This window comes from Poecilia reticulata, chromosome 14, assembly GCF_904066995.2.
Source record: "Poecilia reticulata chromosome 14, P_reticulata-male-v2, whole genome shotgun sequence".
NCBI classification, from domain to species: Eukaryota; Metazoa; Chordata; class Actinopteri; order Cyprinodontiformes; family Poeciliidae; genus Poecilia; species Poecilia reticulata.
This window is the reverse complement of record NC_088843.1, coordinates 19,965,619-19,988,142: the sequence shown is the minus strand read 5'-3', so window position 1 is coordinate 19,988,142 and position 22,524 is coordinate 19,965,619. Positions and strand designations below refer to the sequence as shown.

General features: G+C 41.3%; 1 protein-coding gene across 5 annotated transcripts in view; it reads right to left on the bottom strand.

The window, feature by feature from the left end:
• robo3 (roundabout, axon guidance receptor, homolog 3 (Drosophila)) overlaps positions 1–22,524 on the bottom strand; it is a 174,589-nt gene that overhangs the window by 60,612 nt on the left and 91,453 nt on the right. For all 5 annotated transcript variants that reach the window (XM_008428408.3, XM_008428411.3, XM_008428409.3 and 2 more), the window contains exon 2: positions 11,194–11,520. In XM_008428408.3, coding sequence (XP_008426630.2) covers positions 11,194–11,520 — 327 coding nt within the window. The remainder of the gene's footprint in view (positions 1–11,193; positions 11,521–22,524) is intronic.

Here is a 22,524-nt window from a genome sequence, read left to right as displayed (position 1 = left end):
ATGCTGATGATCATTTGGACATTTCTGAGTTCATGTCTAAGTTCTGTAAGGAATACACACCAAGACTCCTATTTTAGTCACGCTAGCTATAATAATGTGCTAATTACTAACAGGAGATGCTAAAGAGTTAAAAACATCAACTCTGTAATGATTTTGCATTTGTTTTGCGCCTTCGCACAGGTACAACTTCTCTGCTCATAACATAACGTGGTAATGAACACTCTCAGCAGGAAGACTAAAAAAAGTAATATTCTGAACGCTATTCTTACATCTTCCTATACTGCAGAACACAGAACGGGTTATAAATCAGCATTTGCATTTAAAGCTCTACAAAGACAAAACTCCAGCTGGTGTACTTCTAATGCATGTACAGATGAAGAAAATCACTTAAATGATCACGGAACAAGAACTCCTAACACAACGCCGGGTATTTTAGACGGCATGTCAATAGTGGTGGTGGATTGCTGAGCAAAGAGCCACTAAAAAAAGAACTGCTGCTGGCTGTATGATGGGGTGTTCTCTGTCAGAAGTAATTAGTTCCTCCTAACAATGCTCCGAGGAGGGAAGATCCGTGGCTCCATGAAAGATGCTCATCTGTGTGTAGATTTTTTAAGACAAGGCTGACGCCGGGCTCAGTGGATCTGGCTGTTTGAAAAGACGGTGCTCATAAAGCCAACAGCAAACACCTCTCAGTATAGAAAGGATGAATATAAGCTCCTTATTGATATGCGGAGACACACTGCGTCCGTCAAGTCGGAGCTAATTTGCCCCTCGGCCGCTGGGACGTCAACGAAACAAACATTTTATTATTTAATAAAAGAAAAAAATATATATATTGAACCCTTTTTTTTTACTCTATTATGCAAGAGCTGAAACGGCACTAAAATGCAAATTTAGTTTCATTTTTATTATCCTTTATTGAAATTTTTCCTGTATGTAAGATTCATAAGCAGTAAAACAAACAAACAAACAAAAAAAAAAACAGAGTCACGTTCAGAGTCCCACCACTTTATGACTTATCCAAACAGGAAGTGAAAACTGTCCAGTGATATAAATAAGACTTAAAATGGATTTAATAAAGCCAGGAATGTGCATTCCGATCACCTGGTGAAGGATTTTAAAATTAGAACCGAAGCTTGGAGCACATTCAGCCAGCAGTGGTATGAACAAGCCGTCCAGTTTGCAGAAATAAAAGCCTACAGCTATTCCACGCACAGCTGACATTTAAATAATAATCACCATAGGCTGCTTATTGGGAAGAATAATTTGCTCCAATTACAATTCAATATGCAGCCCAAACAGCCTGACACACTGATTCTGATTGTTAAGACTTGACATTCATTTGTACGCTGACCTTCCTGCATTTTAACAACATACTGGAACCAGTTGCTGGATGCTCCCCCCGCCCCCCGTCTCCCCCCGTGTTGTAATAATACTCAGATTGCCTCCAATTGATTTCCATGAGCCGGTTATTGATTGCGTTGGCCTCTTAGGCTTGCTGTCTGTCACGGATGACATGAAACTCCCCAGATGGATCCTGGTTCATGTTATAGGTGATGAACTAATGGATTGGTTTATTACTGTAACCTCCGTACCGAAGTGGTACATGTGGTGCCTTCGCATCTCAGCACAGCCATATTTCTTTCAATCTACTCTCACTTCTGTTGTGCCAGATCGAGGGCTGGAAAACGTATAATGACATAAGCACTTCATATCAGTCAACAAAGACTATTAGTGACTAGTTTTACATATCTAGAATACTGCCAAACTACTGACGTGACCTTTACTCTTTTAGCTAAAATTTCCTCCTGAGCTGTTGTACTCATTTTATCCTTTTCATTGTTTGTTCCACCTCAATCTTTTTTTATTTTTCAGCAGTAATGGGGCACGGTGGCAAAATGTGAAACTACTCGAGCTTACTGTGTGTATTCAGCACACTGAAGGCACGCAATTGAGATTTCATAGTCAAGTTGCCTACATTTCTTCTGATAAATTCCTTCAGCTTCCATAATCCCAAAGGATGCTGGCAAGCTTGATGTTGGGCGCTTAGCCATGTTTCTTTTCCAACAGGGTGGAAAAGTAACGTGGTTAACCGCCCAACCTGAGCAGCAGACAAGTTATGCATCCTTGTGACCAATTTCACTGACTCTCAACACTACCAGCTCGGTTTTGCATACACGTATGTGCACACATTTGTAAAACTGGACCCTTATTCAGAATTCAGAAGCGTCTGGCGGACATTTGATTTGAGCTCACACTGATTCCGCCTCGAGTACGCGCAGATCTCTGAGGAGTGGAGTTGGGGCAACGTGAAAATGCTGCTGCACATGTTACTCAACATTTTGTGGCTGGCTTACCAAAGTTTGAATGAATTTGTTTCTTAACTGGGCCGTGAGAGGATGAGCAGCTAACGCCTTTCCTGTGCCTACATCTCCCAGAACTCCATGCAGTTCTGAATCGGAGTTCAGTAAAATTGTCAAAACTTTGTCAGACGTAAATTCTACTGACATTGATCACGTATCTATCACGATTTATATTGTTATTATTTTATTGGCCAGCCCTAGTTGCATCCAAAACTCATTGAAACAGATTACAGTGGACCCTCTAATTAACATAGGAAGATATAAGAATAGCTTTCAGAATATTACTTTTTCGCCTTCCTGCTGGGAGTGTTCAATAATTCGTTACGTTATGACCAGAGCAGACATCACACCTGCATGGGTTAGAGACCACAGTTGCCCGTGAATAGCTAAAATCCAAAATACTTGAGACTTCCTCTAAAAATGCTTGCAACAGGCCGTCTGTGTGGGAAGAGGGGGTAACTGAGACCCAAACACAGGCTCTGTGAACCATTAACAGAATGGGACAAGGCAATGCTCCTGCTGCTCTGTGTGTGGTCCATGTTTCCTTTGGACATGTCTGTCTGGATTAAATATCAAAATTTCTTTTTTAATTTTACTTTATCTATCTGCAGTTGAAAATTAAAGTTTGGGGTTAATTATAACATACTTCACATTAGCAAACTACATCTTTAAGTATCCATTGGTAACTACGGCCATGTTCAGTAAATGAGAATCTGTGTTTCTCTGCCACATTTTAAGCATACTTTTCATTAAGCCCACATTCCTGTAATTTTTTTATTGGTCTGATGTAATTTTCTAATCTAAATATTTAAATTAACTACAAGTAGAAAAGCATCATACAAAACTGAAATAAAGGGGTGAAAACATCAGTCTGTGTGAGATTGAATCTATGTGTTTAATTTAGTGAATCGAGTTACTAGAATAAATGAACTTTTCAATAATATTATTAGTTATTTAACATGAATCTATTGTAGATTGGACATTCATTGTTGTTATTCTTTAAATTCTTTAAACAAAACCGAGTGTGAACATACTGTAAGTCTAAGCAAATCTCAATACAGTGCGCAGCTCAGAGTTAAATATTAGCGGGTGCTGTGTGCTGCGATCAGCCACACAGGGCGATAATGGAGCATGATTGGACACGACAGTTGGACCAAGGGCCCTTCATTGTTCTCTCGATGGCCCCGTGGCCCCTGCTCTACACTGTCATTAAAGAGGGGGAGAACATTTATGCTCTTCCTCACACCACCTGTTGTTAACCTCTCTCCCTCCCAAAACTGTAACCCCTTCCCCCAACCATCCCACAGCTTTTGTCTCAGAAACCTCTTTATGAGATCAACACACACACACACCCACACCCACACACACACACATGGTGGTCACTAGTAACACTTGCCTTTTGTATGGTCTAATTAATTCATGGATATCCTCTGGAGGAAGGTTGGCCGGTGTGTCTGGCTCGATGACCAGCAGACGGCCGGATCACCCAGAGGGGGATGAGCCAGAAGCCCACAGTCTCACTCCAGCCATCTGATCCCCCTCCTTTCAAAATGACCACCAGTTCGCTCTGTGACGAGGCCTGGACCTGCAATCCCATTAGTGAAGCATGAACACACATCGGATCCTTTTCTAAGTTATTTTCAAATATGTGCCACAACAGTTCCGACACTGTATTCTTTTTTTTTTCCTTTATTTAACCAGGTAAACCCCGTTGAGATCCAGATCTCATTTTCAAGAGGGACCTGAAAATGTGGAGAGAAATACTGTCTAAAGAATTGAAGCGCTGTTTCTCTCATTCAGCACATGGTATCGTCATGTGACGTCACATTCTTGAGAAAGTAGCCCACCCCTTCATAACGAATGTCAAATAACTTATGTATGCGTTAACTCCTATAAATCTTGATTAAAAACAAACAGTTGGTCACCTAATATAACTTGTATTTAGTTGATGTCACTGCAAGAACAGCCATAGGGTGTATTTGTGGATTTTCACTTTCCACAAGGTAAGAGTAACGTTCATATATTTCATAAATAAGCACGCTTAGTAACATTCAATCAAATATTGCATTATAGAAAAGCTAATCATTCAATCATTAGTAACCATGGAGAAAATGCCCCACCATCATGTAGCCTAACGTACAAAAAAACTGGCAAGCATTTAGATTTTTTTAAGCATTTAAATCTGCTCCAATTTAAGGGGAAAGCCAATTCCAACATAGTGGTATAAATAATGTGGCGTGAATTCAAACAAAGCCAGCGAGTTCATCAAATCAACAAACACGTCATGAGGGAGAATGTGTAGGTTGTTTTCTAAGCTAGCTATCTCCAACTTTTGTAAATACTGCTGTCTATGAACCCCAACTATGTGTTCTACGTCCATAGACAAATTAGCTCGACTTGAACAAGTAAAGCCATGGCTATGCTGGTAAAAATAACTTGGAAAAACAATGGCAGTTGCTCCGGTCAATATTCCTGCCTCTCACTTTATGGCACCTCAAAATGATTAGGTGACACAGTTGAAAGGGGTCAGTAATTATGAAGTGGAGGAATAATGAAGTATGACATTCTGCCTCCGAGAGCTGATAAAGAACATTAAAGACCAAACAGCTTTTGGAAGATAAAGGAACACAGCAGAGGCCAGGGAGGAAGTTGTGGAGAAATTTAGAGCAGGGTTAGGTTCAAACCTATACAATCCATCATCCCAAAATGGAAAGAGCACGACCTACTATATCACTGCAATGCAGACCTACAAAAACGTGGAGATCCACCTAAACCGACCGGCCAGAAAGGAATATCACGAATAAGAAAAGCAGACAAAATCTGTTGAAAGGACAGACATTTAAATAAATCTGACTTTTATAGGAGAGTGTTAAAAAACAGAAAGTCCTAAAAATACCTGTCTGGTTGGCCACAAGCCATGAAGGTGACATTGTAAAGGTGGAAGATGATTATCTGCTCACTCAGACCAAATATTGAATTTTATGGGTCTGATGTAATACACTACATGTGGAGAAAAATTAACACTGCACAGGACCCTGACAAAAGTGTCACCCCACTAAAACATGGCAGTTATGCTTCGGGTAGTCCCGTGAGGCACAGTTTGTGGATGAAAATTCCCTTTTCTACATGAATGCACACCAGCACACAAGCAAAGGGCCATTAAAACAGGAAGAAGCCAGTTTAATATGAAAGAACCAGAGTGCCTGAACCACAACGCAACAGAACCCAGTAGGGATAAATTAGAGCAGGGACTGTGAGTCAGGTCTTGTGCCAGCAAAACCTTGCTACTATAAAAAGAGGTTAGGACCAGGAAAGTTTGACACCCACTGGGTTGAAATGTCTGGTCTGTTATAAATCCCTCACCAATCTCCAAACTGTCTTCTGTGGATGATGACTACTCGTGGGTAGGTATGCTTCGCTTCCACTAGTGGTAGGTCACGCTATTTTAAAACTCAAAAGCCCAACATGGCGTCATACAACAACAACTGTAAACCATTGGTATGTCTCAGAGATGTTTTTGTCTCCCCCCAGTTAGTGGACTACGTTGTGTGACACAAGTAGCTCCATCCTAACTGCATAGTCCTATGGACCTACACTGAAGGGGGCCCAGGAATGGTGTGGTATGGGTTGGTTGTATGGGATGCTTTTACAATGGTAACAGACAAAATTGTGTCACAAATGGCACTGACTGCACTACCGCTCAGTGGAAATGAGGCTTTATATTATCAAACTTTAAAAAAACATCTCTAATGGGTTATAAAGCAAAGCGATACCAACTGGATGTCTGACAATAACCCAACTGATTAACAGAGTTAAGGAACCAACATGGTCAGAACAAAGTTGAACTGTCGAAGTCAAGTGGTTGTGGAGATTTGTTTGTTTTTGCACACAACCTTCGAGGTCCACAAAAGGCACTGAGCAGAGCTCCTGTGAAACCCCTCCTGCTGCAGTACACGTCATTGTGTTTTGTCATATGTGTGGTTTACGGCAGCATAGTGAACGCAGCAATAATGGCAGAGGGCAATGACCATTTCAAGGTTTTGAGAACAAGGCGCCGCCAGTTTTCATCACACAACTACGGCAACAACAACGGATTTCAGCAATTCTGCCCAACCACGAGGAGCCCTTGAGACTCTGACTTAGGAACTAATTAGTTTATGCAAATGTTTCCCTCAGTTTATGGCCCTCTTCTCACAAGCAGAGCTGTTACTGCCCTTACAGTAAATGTTTATTCCATGGCAGGGCATTAAGACACCCATTCAGTGTGACAACCTGAAGTCATTTTCTGTCTGCTGGTTGCACAGCCACACTGACCTTACTTGTACTGCAGCGATGTCGGTGTAAACAGAGACTGATTGCAGGTGAGTAGATACTTAGCTGGAAGGGCACAGAGCAGTGCGGCTGCATCTGGCTGTGTAGGACAGCATGCCCCGCAGAGCTCCCATCACAGCCCATATGTCTACACAACTCTACACTTAATAACAGGGACAGAGGGCAGCTCCAGGATGGGACGCAGAGAGAGGAGTATGGAGGGGGAGGGAGGACTCACGTAAATGTGAGTGTGTCTGTGGTCACCTTATCCATTTGATCAGATGCACCCAACCTGCTGTCCTTCCACCATAAATTCTTTCTAACTCCCTAAGTCCTTCACTCAAATTCAAATCCATCAACCCTGAAATCAGTTTTTACTGCAAGGGCTTCAGCCATCGTGTGGTGTGTGTGTGTGTGCGCGTGTGTGTGTGTGTGTGCGCGTGGGTGGGTGTGTACATGTAAGTATTTGAGAGAGAGAGGGCAGCAGAATGAGATAGGAGGATCTAGCTGGTGACAGTGATGTTCAGCTGCTTCCTTCACTCTTCAGGATTACTGTGGGTGAGAAAGTTGGACCGGACTCGGCATGCACCCACCTTCACCTGTTAATGTCTGAAATTCTTGAAAACAGCTGCGATTCTGACCCTCGGGGCCTGATTGTTCCCGTTTCTCACCTCCTCCCCCCCAAAACCCCCATAAAGAACCCTGGAGGTGTGCTGGATTTCTGGATGAACCAGCAGCCCTTAAAGGTTTTTCCACTCAGTTAAATTGAAAATGCTTGAACCCCCCCCAGCCCCCAACTCCCCACACGGTGAAATCTCCTTTTCTCCTCGCATATCTGGATGAATATTTATGAGCCATCATTTCATAGGCTCGAGTAGCCTATGAAATGAAAACGTCAGAGAAGAAGACATTAAAAACCAAGCTAGCACTCTAAATGTCACATCCTGGTGCAGCCAGGGCACTGCAGGCTATTACATCTACTGTACTCTATTTGTGAGTGTGAAACAAACTTTATGGAATACATAAGCTTAAAAATGATGACAAAGAAATTAACATAAAGACAGCATTTTATCCTACTATAAGGTGTTAGAATCACGCCGTCATGATGGCAGCATATTGGAGTAGCTCTGTTATGTCATGTTTCTTTTTTTTGTGGTTGAGTCGTTGCATGTTTGGATAATTAGTTCCTCCAGTTTTGGATGCTGCGCAGCTAGAAGGAATTGTCCTCTTACTTTTTAAATTTCGCACAGTTGTTATGATGCCTAGCAACAAGGCATCTTTTTAACAACAGGGAGCAGCTGATTAGCATCTCAAAGGCTCAGATAATACCTGAACTTCAACCTCAAATCCCAGAGGAGTTGAAAATGAGGCTTTACGGATGCAGAGCAAGACGGCAGAACATAAGAGAAAAGAGGTTCAAACCATCTTTTCCATTGATTATAATGGGGCAAGGGGTCATTACCCCAACTCTATTGTCTCTTTAACCGTATGGCTAGGAAGAAATTTACGTAAAGAGGAGTAGCAAAAGCAAATGAGGTGGAGTATTTCATGGCTCCTATTTGTTTCTACCAGGACAATTACACACTTACTCAAACTTCAGGGGCTATTCCAGTTGATTTTTTTGACCAAAAAAATTGACATTCCAACTTCTCAGTAGAAATGAAAGATAGCATAAATTTTCTAAATGTGGGGATTCACTTTTCAGGATGCAAAAGAGAATCTGTCAGTACAACCAAGGTTTACTAAGCCAGCGAATAATGCTCAGATAAATTTTGAACAAATAATAAATAGATTTGCAGACTTTATTCATTACTTTTAGTCATTAAAACAACCCTGGTAGACTTTCATCAGTCACCTGGCTGAGCATAGCAGTTGCCTTGCTGGATCTGAGCAGCATATCAGGCGTATTGCCGCCTGATAACCAATTTAGGTTTTGTGCAGACTGTGTACTTGGCACTGTACCATAAATTCCACACACACATCTGTGGGAGAAACAGTTTTGTGTGTCAACCTGTGTAACAGAATGCCGTAGCCGGATCATTAAGAAGAAAAGTTCGACACTGAGAAACCTTTAGCGATTCTGTCAATGTCGGCGTAAAGCTGTGAGGCAGCCATCAACAACGCACAATATTTGCTACTGAAGGAAAAACAGAAAGTGTACTCAAAGAAACCATAAGCATGGTACATTGTCAAAAATCTGGAGCCAAAAGGATTTTTTTTATCATTTCCGGGGTATCCACAGACTGAAAGATATCTGTCGCTCATTCTGAAAAGTGACTCTCAACACCTCCACCTACTCCACCACAGGTGATGTTCCTACGAAGTGAAAAGTACGTCTTCGTGCAGTTAGAGGGGGAGGTGTAGGTGATGGACACGCTTCGCACATCCACGATATTTTTGGAAGATGAAGAATGATTCATCGACTGTTTTTCTTCGAAGGCAGGTAGAGTTGGGCTTGGGTGCAACAGCAGGGTTGAAGCCTTTCAGGAAAATGGATGCCTTGTCATAAAATCATTGGCAGCAGTCTGAGGTTTCACAACTAAGATCGTTGTTAAACAGCTTAAAGGAGAAGAAGCATTGTAGTGTTGACTTGCTAAAGGGTGTAGAAAAGTATAGGAGGATCTTAAAGAGACAGAGGTCAATTTCAAGGCATCAGATGAAGTGGACTCAAATTTTTGTTAAGTTATTTTTTATATATATAGCATTTTACCTACTTAGGCTAAATTCACTCAGCAGGGGAATGCAACCCAAAATCAACTCTGATCTTTTCAGCCCCCATCCAAACACTCCAAAAAATCTTCTAAACTGCTGAAAATGATAAATATGGACTTATGAAGAAATTGAAAAAGAATTGTGTCTCATAACATATAACATAACATATTAGTGTAATTGAGATTTTACTGCTTTTGTTTTTCTCCCATAATTTGAGTTAGAAGTGTAACTTCTCTCGTCTTAGCTTGTGTTTAACGTCCTCCAGCTCCATTTTGTCGCTTGTTGTAAATGCAGGATGAGTCAGGTGCAAATTATCATCTAGGTTGTGCAGAGCAGGGTGGGGCCACATTTGCACATTTATTGCGCAATGCGCTGTACTTGTTAGAGTCTAATTAATCTCTACATCTTACTTTCTGACCTTAACAAGGTAAACTTGCTCCTCCTCTATTTAGACTATAATAAGTAGAGTAACACAACTGTATACTGTGCATTCTGGTTTGATTTTCTCTGCGCTCTATGCACTGTAGGGTCATTAAACACGCCACAGAAACCCAACATGCCCACCAAGCAAATCGTTTTGGCCCAAAATTCTGGTGTAAACTCTAAAATACCTCATATCTCAATCCCACCGCTCCTGGATCCGACTACGCATCCAAACAGACGTCTCTACAGAAGTTACTGTCAGTGCTCCAAAAAAGATCTTTACTATTAATTGTGCTTTCTTTTTATCAGGATGATCAATCCTGTCAGCTCCCATTGTTGAATAACTTTACAATGGATCCCTAGACGCCAGCGTCCATTATGACTTCCGTAAACGGAGAGCTGCTTTGTGACGCCCACATTCTTCTTCTGCGCATGTGCGTCACTTTGAGGACATAAACCCCTCACATAGTATTTAATCAGTAGTACGATCAACCACACACACACACACCAATCTGATTTCAGCAAAAAAAAAAAAAAAAAGCTAAAGTAACTGGATTATAACTGGAAAATACATAATACCCCACTTTTAATTGGAAATGTTCACGAGCAGCCTGGCTTTGGAGAAAAAATCCTGAGGAGTCACGCAGAGTCAGAATCTGACAGAAGTTTGTTGTATTTTAAGAAAATGGGATCTGGTGGTGGGAAGCTGCCAGCTGCCCCTCGTCCTCTCCCTGCAAGACAGTTTCCCAGCCTTCCTGTCCAGTGGCGACAACCGCTATCTCCCTCTCTTGAACTGGCTGTCATCCATCCACATTAACAGGAGCGGGCGCGGAGGCCCGGCCGCGGCGTGACAGCAGGCCGGGCTCTGTGGAGCGGGTAAAGATAGGACGTGGTGTCAGAGGGGAGAGCGGGGGGTTCAGGGTGGAAGCTGCCAGGAGATCTGACATCAAGGTCGAGGTCTGTGTTTCAAGTTAACTGAGCCGAGTGAGGCTCATGATAAGAGACCGTGGAGTCCTTTGAAGCGATGTCTGCTCTTCCTGACTCTCCCAGCGTGGCTAACGTTATTACCAGTGAACTCTATCTGGGATTTAAATCCCGTCTCATAACAGGAGCCTCCGGATATTTGACACCTGTTATACGAACAGGCACTTTGAGGCCTCCAACACCTTATCTCACCTACACACAAGCCTCCTTTCACACTTCACTCTTCATCCTTACTCTGGCTGATTCTCTCTACAGTTCTGCATTTCAGAGAAGCTGTTAAAGCGTGACACACCCCCATATGTTTGATTTTCAGTCGCAATACTTGATAATCATCCTTCACACCACTTTTGTGACTCTCTTTCTTTCCCTGACGTAGCAGTTGAGCTCAGACATCACTCACTCGCCACCTCCAGCGACGCGTTGCGGCTAACGGCCTCGCCCAGGTAGTTGCGCGCCACGCAGACGTAGATGCCTTCGTCCGGTTTGCTCCGCCGCCCATGGACGATTCGCAGGAAGAAGAGCGAGCCGCTGGGCAGCAGCATGCGGTGGGAGCGAGGGTCCTCTCGATCCGTCTCCACCCGCTCGCCGTCTTTGTACCACTCCACGGTGGGCGTGGGCCGCCCCTCGGCCTTGCAATTAAGGGTCGCCGGTTCTCCCTTGGACACGATCAAATCGGACGGATGCTCGATGATCCGCGGAGCAGCATCCTCCAACCTGGGGCGAGATCCTGAAGGAACAGAAAGGAAGACAGAGTTAAAGTTGGCCTTACTCTTACTATGGACAATCGTGTATTGTTATTTTAGAAAGCGTGAAAATCGTTAGTGACTGATATTGCACAGACATCTAGAGTACCTGGTGGAAAAACTACTTGTAAATTAAAGGTTTATGCATTTTTATAAGTAATGTGGAACCTTGTAGATCGTTAAAAGATAGATGCGTAATGTGGCAGCAAGGGCAAGGGCAAAAATAACACGCTCAAACGTCTAGCTTCAAAAACATCTAAATTTACACACACAACCAGATCAGACAGATTAGTTCATGCTCACACACATCGAGGCAAAAAAAAAAGAAAGAAGGCAGATTAAAATTTTGTACAGCTTTGTGAAGCTGAAATCTCGCAAGCTGCAAATCACCAGTTATGAATCTTATTTTCTCAACAGATTGGAAGGTAGATGCAGGTGGAGCTGTTGTAATTTAGGTTAATTGCCCCACATTCCCTTTTTCTTTTTTAACTCGGATAAGAAAAGCAGTTATGTGGAAAGCAATAACAGCAACTTAAGCATCCTGAGGTGTAAGAAATGCTGGGTAAATGAAGGAATACCAACAGAAGGCCATGTCACTTTTATCTTTGTTTTTTTTAATACTGGATGCTTGAGTGTAAGTTGGATGCTTCCTCTTTTTTCTAACACTGCATTCTATTTCTTTGTCACCATATCAATGTCTTACACAGCTGCAAATTGTTACAAATCTTCATGTTTTTGGAGTATTTATTACAGAGCTGTTAACCTTAAACTTCAAAAGAAGATTCTGCAAAAGAAGGCAATGGTGAAGAGCGGAAAGGACCATTCGCTGTTCGTTAACGGATGATATTTAAGTGTCACATATCTGTAGGAGGGAAAATACTTTTTTTCCCATACCTACAAACTGTGTACATCTATGTCTTAGTCAACATATAAAGTGATAAATAGGAAGTGAATTACTTTTTCTTTTGACTTTGGATAAATCTCTTGCCCGTTGGTGATGTGTTCAAGGACCAGAACCTTTATTTCGAGCTGAACGGGTGCAGCCTGCAGGTCCATTCAAAGGAACTAGTTCAAAGCCTCAAACTTTGCTGACACTATCTGATAAGAAAAGCAGTCAGAATTCCTCCAACCAGCAAATCCTTTCTAAGGTTTAGGAGGATTAAGAACTCCTCTAAAGTGCTTCTTGGAGATGGGGATATAGAGAATAGTGTGATGGTGCTTTTTCAATGCAATTACCCTCACAAAGATGGGGAAGTGGGATGTTGTAACAAACGGAAATGGTCTAGAGGAACTACACTTGCTTAGAGATCAAATAAAGAGAACAGCTGGGCTCCGGTCTGGAATTGTCTGAAATGCACTTCACATGTACATTATGCAATACAAGGCATCTATTTTTTTTCTTTTTGCCTTAAAATTTCACTGTTTAATTTGTTGAGCTAGAAAACTTTGGAGTTGGAAGACAGTTGGAATTATTTGTACTTTTCTGCCATATCCCTATGAAAACTATTTCAATAGATCAGATTACCAATAGGTTTTGATTGTATTCAGTTTCTTGCTAACCAAACTGACTGAGAGGAAGAATGCTGATTGGTTTTCAGACTCTACAAATGGGTTGTTGTAAAAGCAAGTGTTTTAGCCAAAGGAAAATGTAAAAAAAAAAAAAACAGCTGAACTGTAATTTGCCAGAAATTAACAAGATCTAATATCTGGCTTATTAAAAGAATTTATACAATGGAAAAAATTTCATCTTTGTGAAAATACCAACAAAGAAATTGAGGGAATCACAGCTCTGACCTGATCTAGAAAAATGTCATTCAATAAGCTGTTCACACACACGCACACAGACACAGACACACACACACACGCACACCCCCCACCCCCACACACACACACACCACATCTATACATGTATCCCATCGTTCCAGCTTCACTTCCATACATGTTAATTTAAAAAAAAAATACTGCTGTATTCACTGTGAATAGATCTCAGTCCATCAGATATCACCATATTAAAATGGCACAATATTTCTCAGCAAAGTAAAGTCTGACTCAGCACTATTCAGTTGCTCTCAGAATGGCAATTTGTCTCATGAACTAAATTCGAGTCACAATTATGAGTCACACATGTTTTACAGAGACTGTAAAAACAAAAAACATAGAAGTTGTACTTTGCTGAACAACAGTGAAGTGCGGTCAGGGGAGGCAGGTGAGGCAGAGCCAGAGCCTCACCTGTCATCATGGAAAAATAATATATAATAATAAAATCATTTTTAAAGATATTTTCTCCCTGTGGTTTGTACTATAAAGTACCTATTTTTCATTTAATGTAACCAAATCTGATTATTTTTTTCTTCAAAATCGCTGAATTTTCGCATTTTTCCCATTCAAATGCTCAGAAGCGAAGCCGGTGAGGCAGCAGTGAGCCGAGCCTCACCTGGGATTGCGCAACCTCTCGCTAACTGCACCGGTTGCCATTCTATGAGCGCATGCTCCTCCTGTCTGTACGTCGTCAATAAAATGGTTAAAAATATATGATACATGAATATATGAACAGATTTTCCATAATTTAGCTTATGTATTTAATGCACTGTGTTTTCATTGTCACCAACTGTGTGTGTAATGTGTTTTGTGTGCTGAGGAGCGATCAGAACGGCAGAGAACAGATTCGAGGTGAGGCAGGCAGTTTCTCGTGCCGCATCTCTGGGGGCGCTCATGATCCCAGACATTGTGACTGCACAACTGCAGAGTAAGAGACAATAACAGCGAGCTAGGCATACAGTAGCTGCGCTGATACGGAGAGCGAGAAAGACGTGGTCTTGAGTTGTACTTTAACGGTTTTTCCCTTTGCTGTTAAGCACAGCACAAAATTAATAATATCTATATGTCTAAGTTTGATTGAGATAACGGAATTATTCTGCAGCGGCGGCGCGGCTAAGCATCACATGTTAAAGAATAGTCTTTATGCCCTCCAGCATTGTACGCATACGCAAAATTTCCTTATGTAAACAATAAAATGCAGGGGTCTAGATTTGTAAATCCAATTATAATTAAGTTGGTGCCTCACCAGCTATGAACCTCACCGCACGTCACTGGAGAACAAATAGATTGGATAGATATTAGCTGTTAGCCAACTGCTGTTAGCCACTAGCTAAATTAAAGAAGTCATCTGCTTTGGTGCTTCCTACTGATACTAAAGGACTTTTTGTAGTTAGTAATGAGATAAAACCATATTTGACCTTTTCTGGTTTGTAAAAAAATACACAAACTTGATAACACTGAAACTGAACCGAATAATTTTGCTTTCTTTAAAACACGGACTCTAAATAAATGTTATAAATACAACGGATAAAACTGTACAGCTAAGTAATAGAAAACTGTGTTATCCATCTCATAATGTAAATATAACTGATCAAGATACACATCAAACACTTATAGATCAGATATCAGTACATATTGACTATAAGTATTGCTTTCTGTGTATAAATAATGATTTTTTTTTCCCCCTGTGCTTCTCCTCCGACATTTTTGTGAGTTTTATCTGGGCTGTTCACCAAGATGTAGTGTATTGTTTATTTATCAGGGTAGAAATAAACCACAGTGGTTAAGAGCTCAGCAGAAGAGCCCATTTAAGAGCCAACTCATAAAATTTACAGCGTGAGCAGCGGTAAAGCATACTGCGCGGAAATCGAACGAAACGTCTTTTTAAAGAGGACCAGACGACCGTGGGAGGCAGAGCTAAGTATCAACAAAGAAGATCCAAGAGGAAACCACTGAACACCATCTCTTATGGATGACATGCGTGGCAGCAGAGGAAACGTAGGCTTCACAAAAAGATCACTCATCCCAAACTGAAATGCTCTGCCATCTGTACATGGGCTGTCACCCACATGTCCGGATCAGTCAGGGAAGTGGAGGAAATTGTCATCGCATCCATTACAACTCCAAAGGACATTCTTTGACCCCGGACCTCTCCATAGGATCCCTCTGTGCTGCTGCGGGCTGCACATTAAACTGACAGTAAAACGCTACTGATCTGCATGATAGAGACCGACTGTGCTGACACACATCTCAAGGATATTTGAATTTCTAAGACGAGCAGTATTCCCCAGCTCCCCAGCTCAAAGTGAGTGAAAACACACACAACGGAGAGGGACAAGGCTGGAAAAGAGGAACTCAGATCTGGTTAAGGAGACAGCTGGAGTCTGCCTGCTGATGTTGAGAAGAGTTTCTGGTATGAACACCATGATCCCTCTAAGGACCTATTAGCTGCTGTGCACGGTGCTCTACAGCAGGATGGCAGCAACTTTTGGAAATACATATGAGCTAATGAAGCCACAGGGATGCAGCAGGAACCCAGGCTGAAAACCTGGGAGTTTGACGAGAGAGCAGTGTGAAGGAGAGATTAGTTACTGCCAAAATAGCCAAAAGGAGAAAAAATCCGATTTCAGAGAGATCTGGCTGCAGATCAGGAACCAGCTGTCCAATATCAGTCTTCATCATGTAGCAACTTTCTGGTCAATCTCTGACTCATGTCCAGACAAATATGTGTAAAAATGCAAAATTATAATTTATATCAATTATATAATCTGTATCAATTATAATTTATCGTGATACATTCCTTATTGTGATAAGAACTTTGATTTATCGTTATCACAATAAATTCCAATTAATGATGTTTAAAATTCCTCCAAACTGTCTGTCCTGTTGGGATTTTTACTATTTTCCCTGCTGTCTCTTCAACTAAAGTACCAATAAACTTGAAAATGTGAAAATACGTGCAGTTTAGTGATACAAATAACACTTCTTTAGGTGACTGGTGTCCTAAAGAAGCGTATTACAAATCGGTATGTTTTTAAAGAGCAGTATTTGTGTGTGTCTGTGCCATGCAATCAGTCATAAAGTTACCAACAAAAACATAATAATAAATTGGTCTTATTCCCATTTTTATCGTTATCACAACAGCTCCACAAAATATCAGGATAAAGCTTTATAGCCCACCTCTACGCCATTTTGCTTATGAAAGTAATTAGCATTTGCTCACTGAGAACAGACAAATGTTACATGTGTGAAACTTTATAAACTTGCACTGATATAAGCCAACATCTGCTTCTTTAACAGTACAAGAAGAGACTGAGTGATGCCACCAGCCTTCACTGAATATATGAAATATTGAATATTTTATCAGATGTATTATCTATCGATATTGATCACGTGTCTGTCGCGATGTATATTGTTTTTGATTCGTTGTCCGGCCCTATTTCACTGCGATGCTTGCATTAAACTCACACAAAAGTGAAAGAATCGCAGTTTGACAATGACTTTAACTATTCTCAAACTCGAGATTTCATCAGGGTTTTTCATTTTATTTTCAACCGACCAAATATAGAAAAAGTTTAAATGCTTAAGCCCCACACTGTTGGCTTATTCGCTTTAAAACCCTTAAAAGGTGCAAAGAATAAAAGCCAGCGCTCAGAAAGTCGTGTTTCCATCAAAGTAAAGAAGCGTCCAGTTTATTTCAGTTAATTCCACTTCAGCAGCTCTGCAGCCTCAACCTGCCCCTCCTACCTGCTGAGGCCGAACTGACAGACTGAACATCAAAAAGACTTCATCACAAAGAGCAGCACTCTGTATTTATACTATATTGAACCATCAGGAGGAATGCATACACAGAATAAATTACTGTCAAACAACTTCAAAGTCTTTTGCAGCCGCTGAGATGAGGTGAAGGGGAGAAAGAAATCTAAAAAGGTGACAGGGAACTTTTACGTCTAGCTCAGAAACGAGCGAGAAGAATTTGAAACAAAGCAGCCGAGAGCAGGACAGACTCCCGCTGCAGTGTCCTTTCAGTGGCAGGAGTTTGCATGAATTCTTCTCTTTCAGCGGAGTTACAAATGTTCCAGCAATGAGGACAGGTCCAGCTGAGATGCAGTCCTCATCCAGCCAACTTATTTCACCATTTACAGCAGCAGCCTTTCATCTTTGAGCAGCCTTTAATCCATAAGCTCATTAAGTCACAGCGCTGACGACCAAATGATGCTTAAAGTGTTTATGCGTCGCTATCAGTCCCTGGATCCAGCTGACTCCAAGGAATGCGATCATTAAAATGTCCCAAAATAGCCAAACATCACACTGACAAAACACGTGGCACATACTATGGCACAAAAATACTTTATTCAAAAATAATCTTCTGTTATTGAGTGACAGGTCAGATGAGTGGGGGGGTCAGCTTGCGATTGGAGACACGCTCGTCATGTCGCTGCCAGACGAAAAGGACCTTGACAGGAATCCTCAAAACAAGACTCGAACAAAAAGAAAAAAGCCGCATAAATCCAGGCTGTTAGGTAAAGGAAGGAGGAAATCAAGTGGCACAGACACAAAGCGGAGAAAAGAGCTCTGTGAAAAGTTCACTTCAACATAATTTGACTTGACAAGCTATTTGTTTGGGGTGACAGACTGTTAAATGCTTTTTCTGCACATCTGCAGCTCTGAAATGCTTCCAACACCATATCTCTCCATTACAGCCGCTTACCAACTGAGACGCTGGTCTGACTCAAAATCACACCAGGAAGGATCATTTGCATCTATCCATCCATCCATCCATCCATCCATCCATCCATCCATCCATCCATCCATCCATCCATCCAGTAGTCTAATAAATATAATCCAGATTAGGCATCAGAATATTAGCGCTTTGCTCTACAACAAATCCAAAATGGAGGCTCTTCAAGCTCTTATCCTTCCAGTCCAGATGGGGTAAAACATGCCTTCCATTTTGATGTCTACTCCCCATCGCTCTAAGCGAATAAAACCAGGACTAAGCTGAGCTCACGCACATGGTGTACCTAACATATCCAGTATTTACACTACAGACACAGCCGATAAGTATTCACTTTAAACTGAATTCCAGCAAGAGTGTAAAAGGAAGAGCTGCTCTTGGTGAAGAGGAGGAGGAAGGGGGGAGGATTATCAAAGGCATTGCAACAATCTTCCTATTCCATGCTCATTCTTTTCACCATGGCTTCCCTTTTACACAGAGTGTTGTTCTACTGCTCTCTCGCCTCCTCCTACTCCTCTCCTATTGATTTTCACAGAATCCACAGGAATGCATTTGCAAAATCTGCATTTACAGTTGAATGTGCAGCAGTCGTGTGAGGTGGGCTGCAGAGCTTTCTCCTACCCTCCCTCCCACTCTGTGACCAACTGGGCACAACAGCAACTTGCATGACAATACGTTGGATTCCCATCGAGGCACCCCCGGCGCTTCTTTAATTGAGTTGATGCGAAGCATCGAAATGAGTCGAGTCTTGCACTGGAAAGGAAAGCTAAGGGTATTTACCACGTCTCTCTAGGAGCCTATTATTCATTTCATTCCTTAAAGAAGCAGAAATCCAAACGCGAGTTCGAACAGCTCCGCTTCCGGCGCCTTCCAAAATGGCCGACCCCACCGGCAGAGCAACTGAGGCAAAGTTCAGCTGGATGCTGTGTCAGGCTGACCAGGCAAAAGCAGATAGATTTGCTTGTCTAATAGGAACAGACAGTGCATTCAGATGGGCCGTTTTTACTCTAAATAGTGCCGCTCTGGTAAAACAAGGTCATAAGGGAGCTGATAAGTCTGCTGTTCTGTTTGTTTCTTTTTGAGGAGGGGTGAGGGTAGATTTTGTAGTGGATTCTGTAAACTATTTTCATACTTGAACAATCAAAAACTCCAACAAATGTCGGGTCATTAGAGGTCCTGGTAAAGTGTCCGGTTATCTTCCATGAACTAATCAGAAGTTTTACTATGCTGTGGTGTGCCATTCTGATGGACTGATAAGACGATTAAAACACCAAGGCCTCAAGGTATAGCGATGTCTAAACGAAGAGTTAAAGGGATCCACGAGTTGAACATGTTGGTCTGAATGTTGGTAATCACCTATTAAGCCAAACGTTAATGTTTGTGATACATAAAAACTCAGAAATACTTAAAAAATTTAATATCTATATTAGATTTTTCACCTACAGAGGTCACCATATTTTTATGTGTTCAATGCATGCTGGGCTGATGGTGAGGATAGATAACAGTGGACTTGAGTCTATGTGATCAAAGGTTTTCTATTTTAGCGAGAGCTAACAACGTTAGTTAGAACTAACACCTTTAGCAGGAGCCAACACTGATAGTAGGAAACAACTTGAAAGATAATGAATGGATGTTTCATCAAAGCATCTTTAACTCCCTGTAACACACTATTCTAACATATTTCTGAAATTTTTTTGAAAACTGGAACTCCTGGAACTGCTTTCTGGTTAGCATTTCTAAGCTGCAGCGGCACAAACACCAGCTTTTTTTAACCGTCTCTTTCCTCTTTACCCTCCATCTTATTTCGTCCTGACATTTCTACATCTATTTCAACGTGTTCTAGTTCAAACCGAAAAGGCTGAACATTTCTTATTGCACACAAATTACTGTTCTTGTTCGAGAGAGCTGGTACCACAGCACCTCGCGCACATCATCTACCCATTAGGAACTGCAGCACAAACAACGTGGTGAGGTCGGCGTGACAACATTTTATTTTCATTTAGAAAACTAAGCAGCCAACAGTATTCTCGTACTGTTGTTTTTATATCTTAAGCACATGCTTCTCAAATAAAGTATATTGACACAACTACGCATGGATCTCTTTAAAGCATGTATGCCATATTTTCTTCCCTTTATTTATTTATCGATCAATCAAGTCAATCAAGTTTAATTGTACGCCCCATTTCAGCAACAAGGTAGCTCAACGTGCTTTGCATCATATAAACACAAAATACAAAGCCACAAAAGACACTACGCAGTCAACAATTAAGAACTAAAACAGCTATTCCTCTTTCATAAAACACAGGAAATGGGTAACTTTTCACCATCAGTGAGTTTTCGGACAGGACAGAGACAGTGTGTGTATTTGAAGTCAACAAATATTGTGTTCTGGCGTTTATTTCCAGCAAAAGGCTTTACATCAATCGATGCCGGCTTAATTTTTGACTGAAAACATTTCAGCCTGATGACAATGTGGCGTAATAGGCAAGGGGGCCTAAATCATATAATTTCATGTAGAACTGCTTTGAAAGATGCCAATGAGCTTGAATCAAGTACAAAGAGCTATTTAAAAATGCTAATTTGCCACTTGGAATGTAAATTACATGCATCGCATTATCAAAAATTGTCCAAGACAACTCCAGGAGCTGTAATTCAAACATGTAAGCTATTGATAAAGTAGATGAACTGATGTGAAAAGGACGTCTGAATGAGTACGGCTGCTGTAATTATCTAATCAACAATCAATCATCAAGCTGAGACGCCACAAAAAACACGGGAAAACACGGCGTCTCAAGTGCCTGCTAACCCTCCAGTCACTGCTTGTACATCAACAGGATAACACAATAACAGCTATACCAGTAACAATCCATTTTCACATAAGGAGCTGTCCCTGTCAGCCCTGGAGTCGGCCATAGACAGCTGCTGTCAAAACCCGTCGGCTGCAGAATCACCCTGATGTACCGGGCCTGAGAGCGCTCCATTATCAGCTGGCTTGATCTCACACCGAGCTTCTAAGTGTCAGACTAACACAAATATTCCCCACCTACTGACACAGTCATGGTAACGGCAGCAGCTCGACCCACAAGTTTGCAGTTTTCTCACAGCTTCACAGTGGGCTCCTGTGGGGCTGGCAGCGCAGGAAACCTGGGAAGCTTGAAGATTCGCCTGACTGGAAGGAGCTTTTGGTTAACATTGCTATGTGAGAGGAGTCTGGGCCTTTTCATGTTACATACTCATCTTTAGAGTATGTATGTACATACTCCCAAAAAGGAAGTAGTAGTTTGCACATACAGTATGAAAGTTGCAGTTTTCTGTTTAATTTCCATGTTTTTAAAAGCCTGGTTTGTCGATTCCGATTTTGGTTGATATCGATTTTTTTGTGTGAAAAATAAATATAGACACAAGATTGTAAAGTTGACAGCAGTGGAGGGACTATCGTTAATCGTGTATTTGCAGACATGACCTGGCAGGTTGGTCTGTCAGTCCTCCCTCACGGCAGAGGAAAATTGGACATGAGCTGATTTCAGATCTTTGTTCCAGATCTACGTAAAGTACCATGTAATAAACCCCAAAGTTTTATCCAGATGTAAACAGTGAAAGTCTTGGAATTGTGAAGAGCACTAAATGTAGAGATTTTCATTTACTTACTGTGAAATAACATTCTGTAGTAGAATCAGTAAAACTAAAAGTTTTGTGTGACATTTTCACCACATCTTAAGTGCCAATTTAATGCTACAAACATTTTCTACAACATTTGAAGGCAGGCATTTAAACATCTTCAAACAAAGTCCAGGCTATGTTGCAAAATTATGTTAATAGTCTTATAGCTGCTTTATAGCATGTTAGTGGTTTCTAAAATAATAACAGCCTGGTTGATGAAGGTGTTCAGCGGCTCTCCTATCATTTTCCAAGTCGGAGCCCCGTCCCGTCAACGAGACCAGCCGCCAATAAGGGCACAGCTTGTAGTAATTTAAGATGTTCACAGTTAGTCTCTAAGGTAAACACTGATAAGTACTGATGAATAATTCCTGAACACAACTGTTGAGTAAAACAATACAAAACAGAATGTTTCTTTTATCACATAGTATCTTGCTACTTAATCCGATTTGCATAAAGAAGCAGCATTCAGAAAACATATGAAGCAAAAATAGCTGCAGAAGCCGCGAAGTCTTTTCTATTTGAAAGATGGTAATGACTTTTAATTGTGTTTATACTGTACAATAACACCTGTGTGAGAACCCATCTGGCAAAACACCTGGCACCTGCCACATCGAGGTATATTACCTCTCCACTGACATGAATTTTATAGTTCTATAGAGCTGTTTTCATGTCGTTTCCAACAGATTTGAAGTGATTTCCCACGTTGCCTCATTCATTGCCTCATACTGTTGAGGGAGTTTGACAAAAAGTTCTTCTAAAACTTTGGAAATGC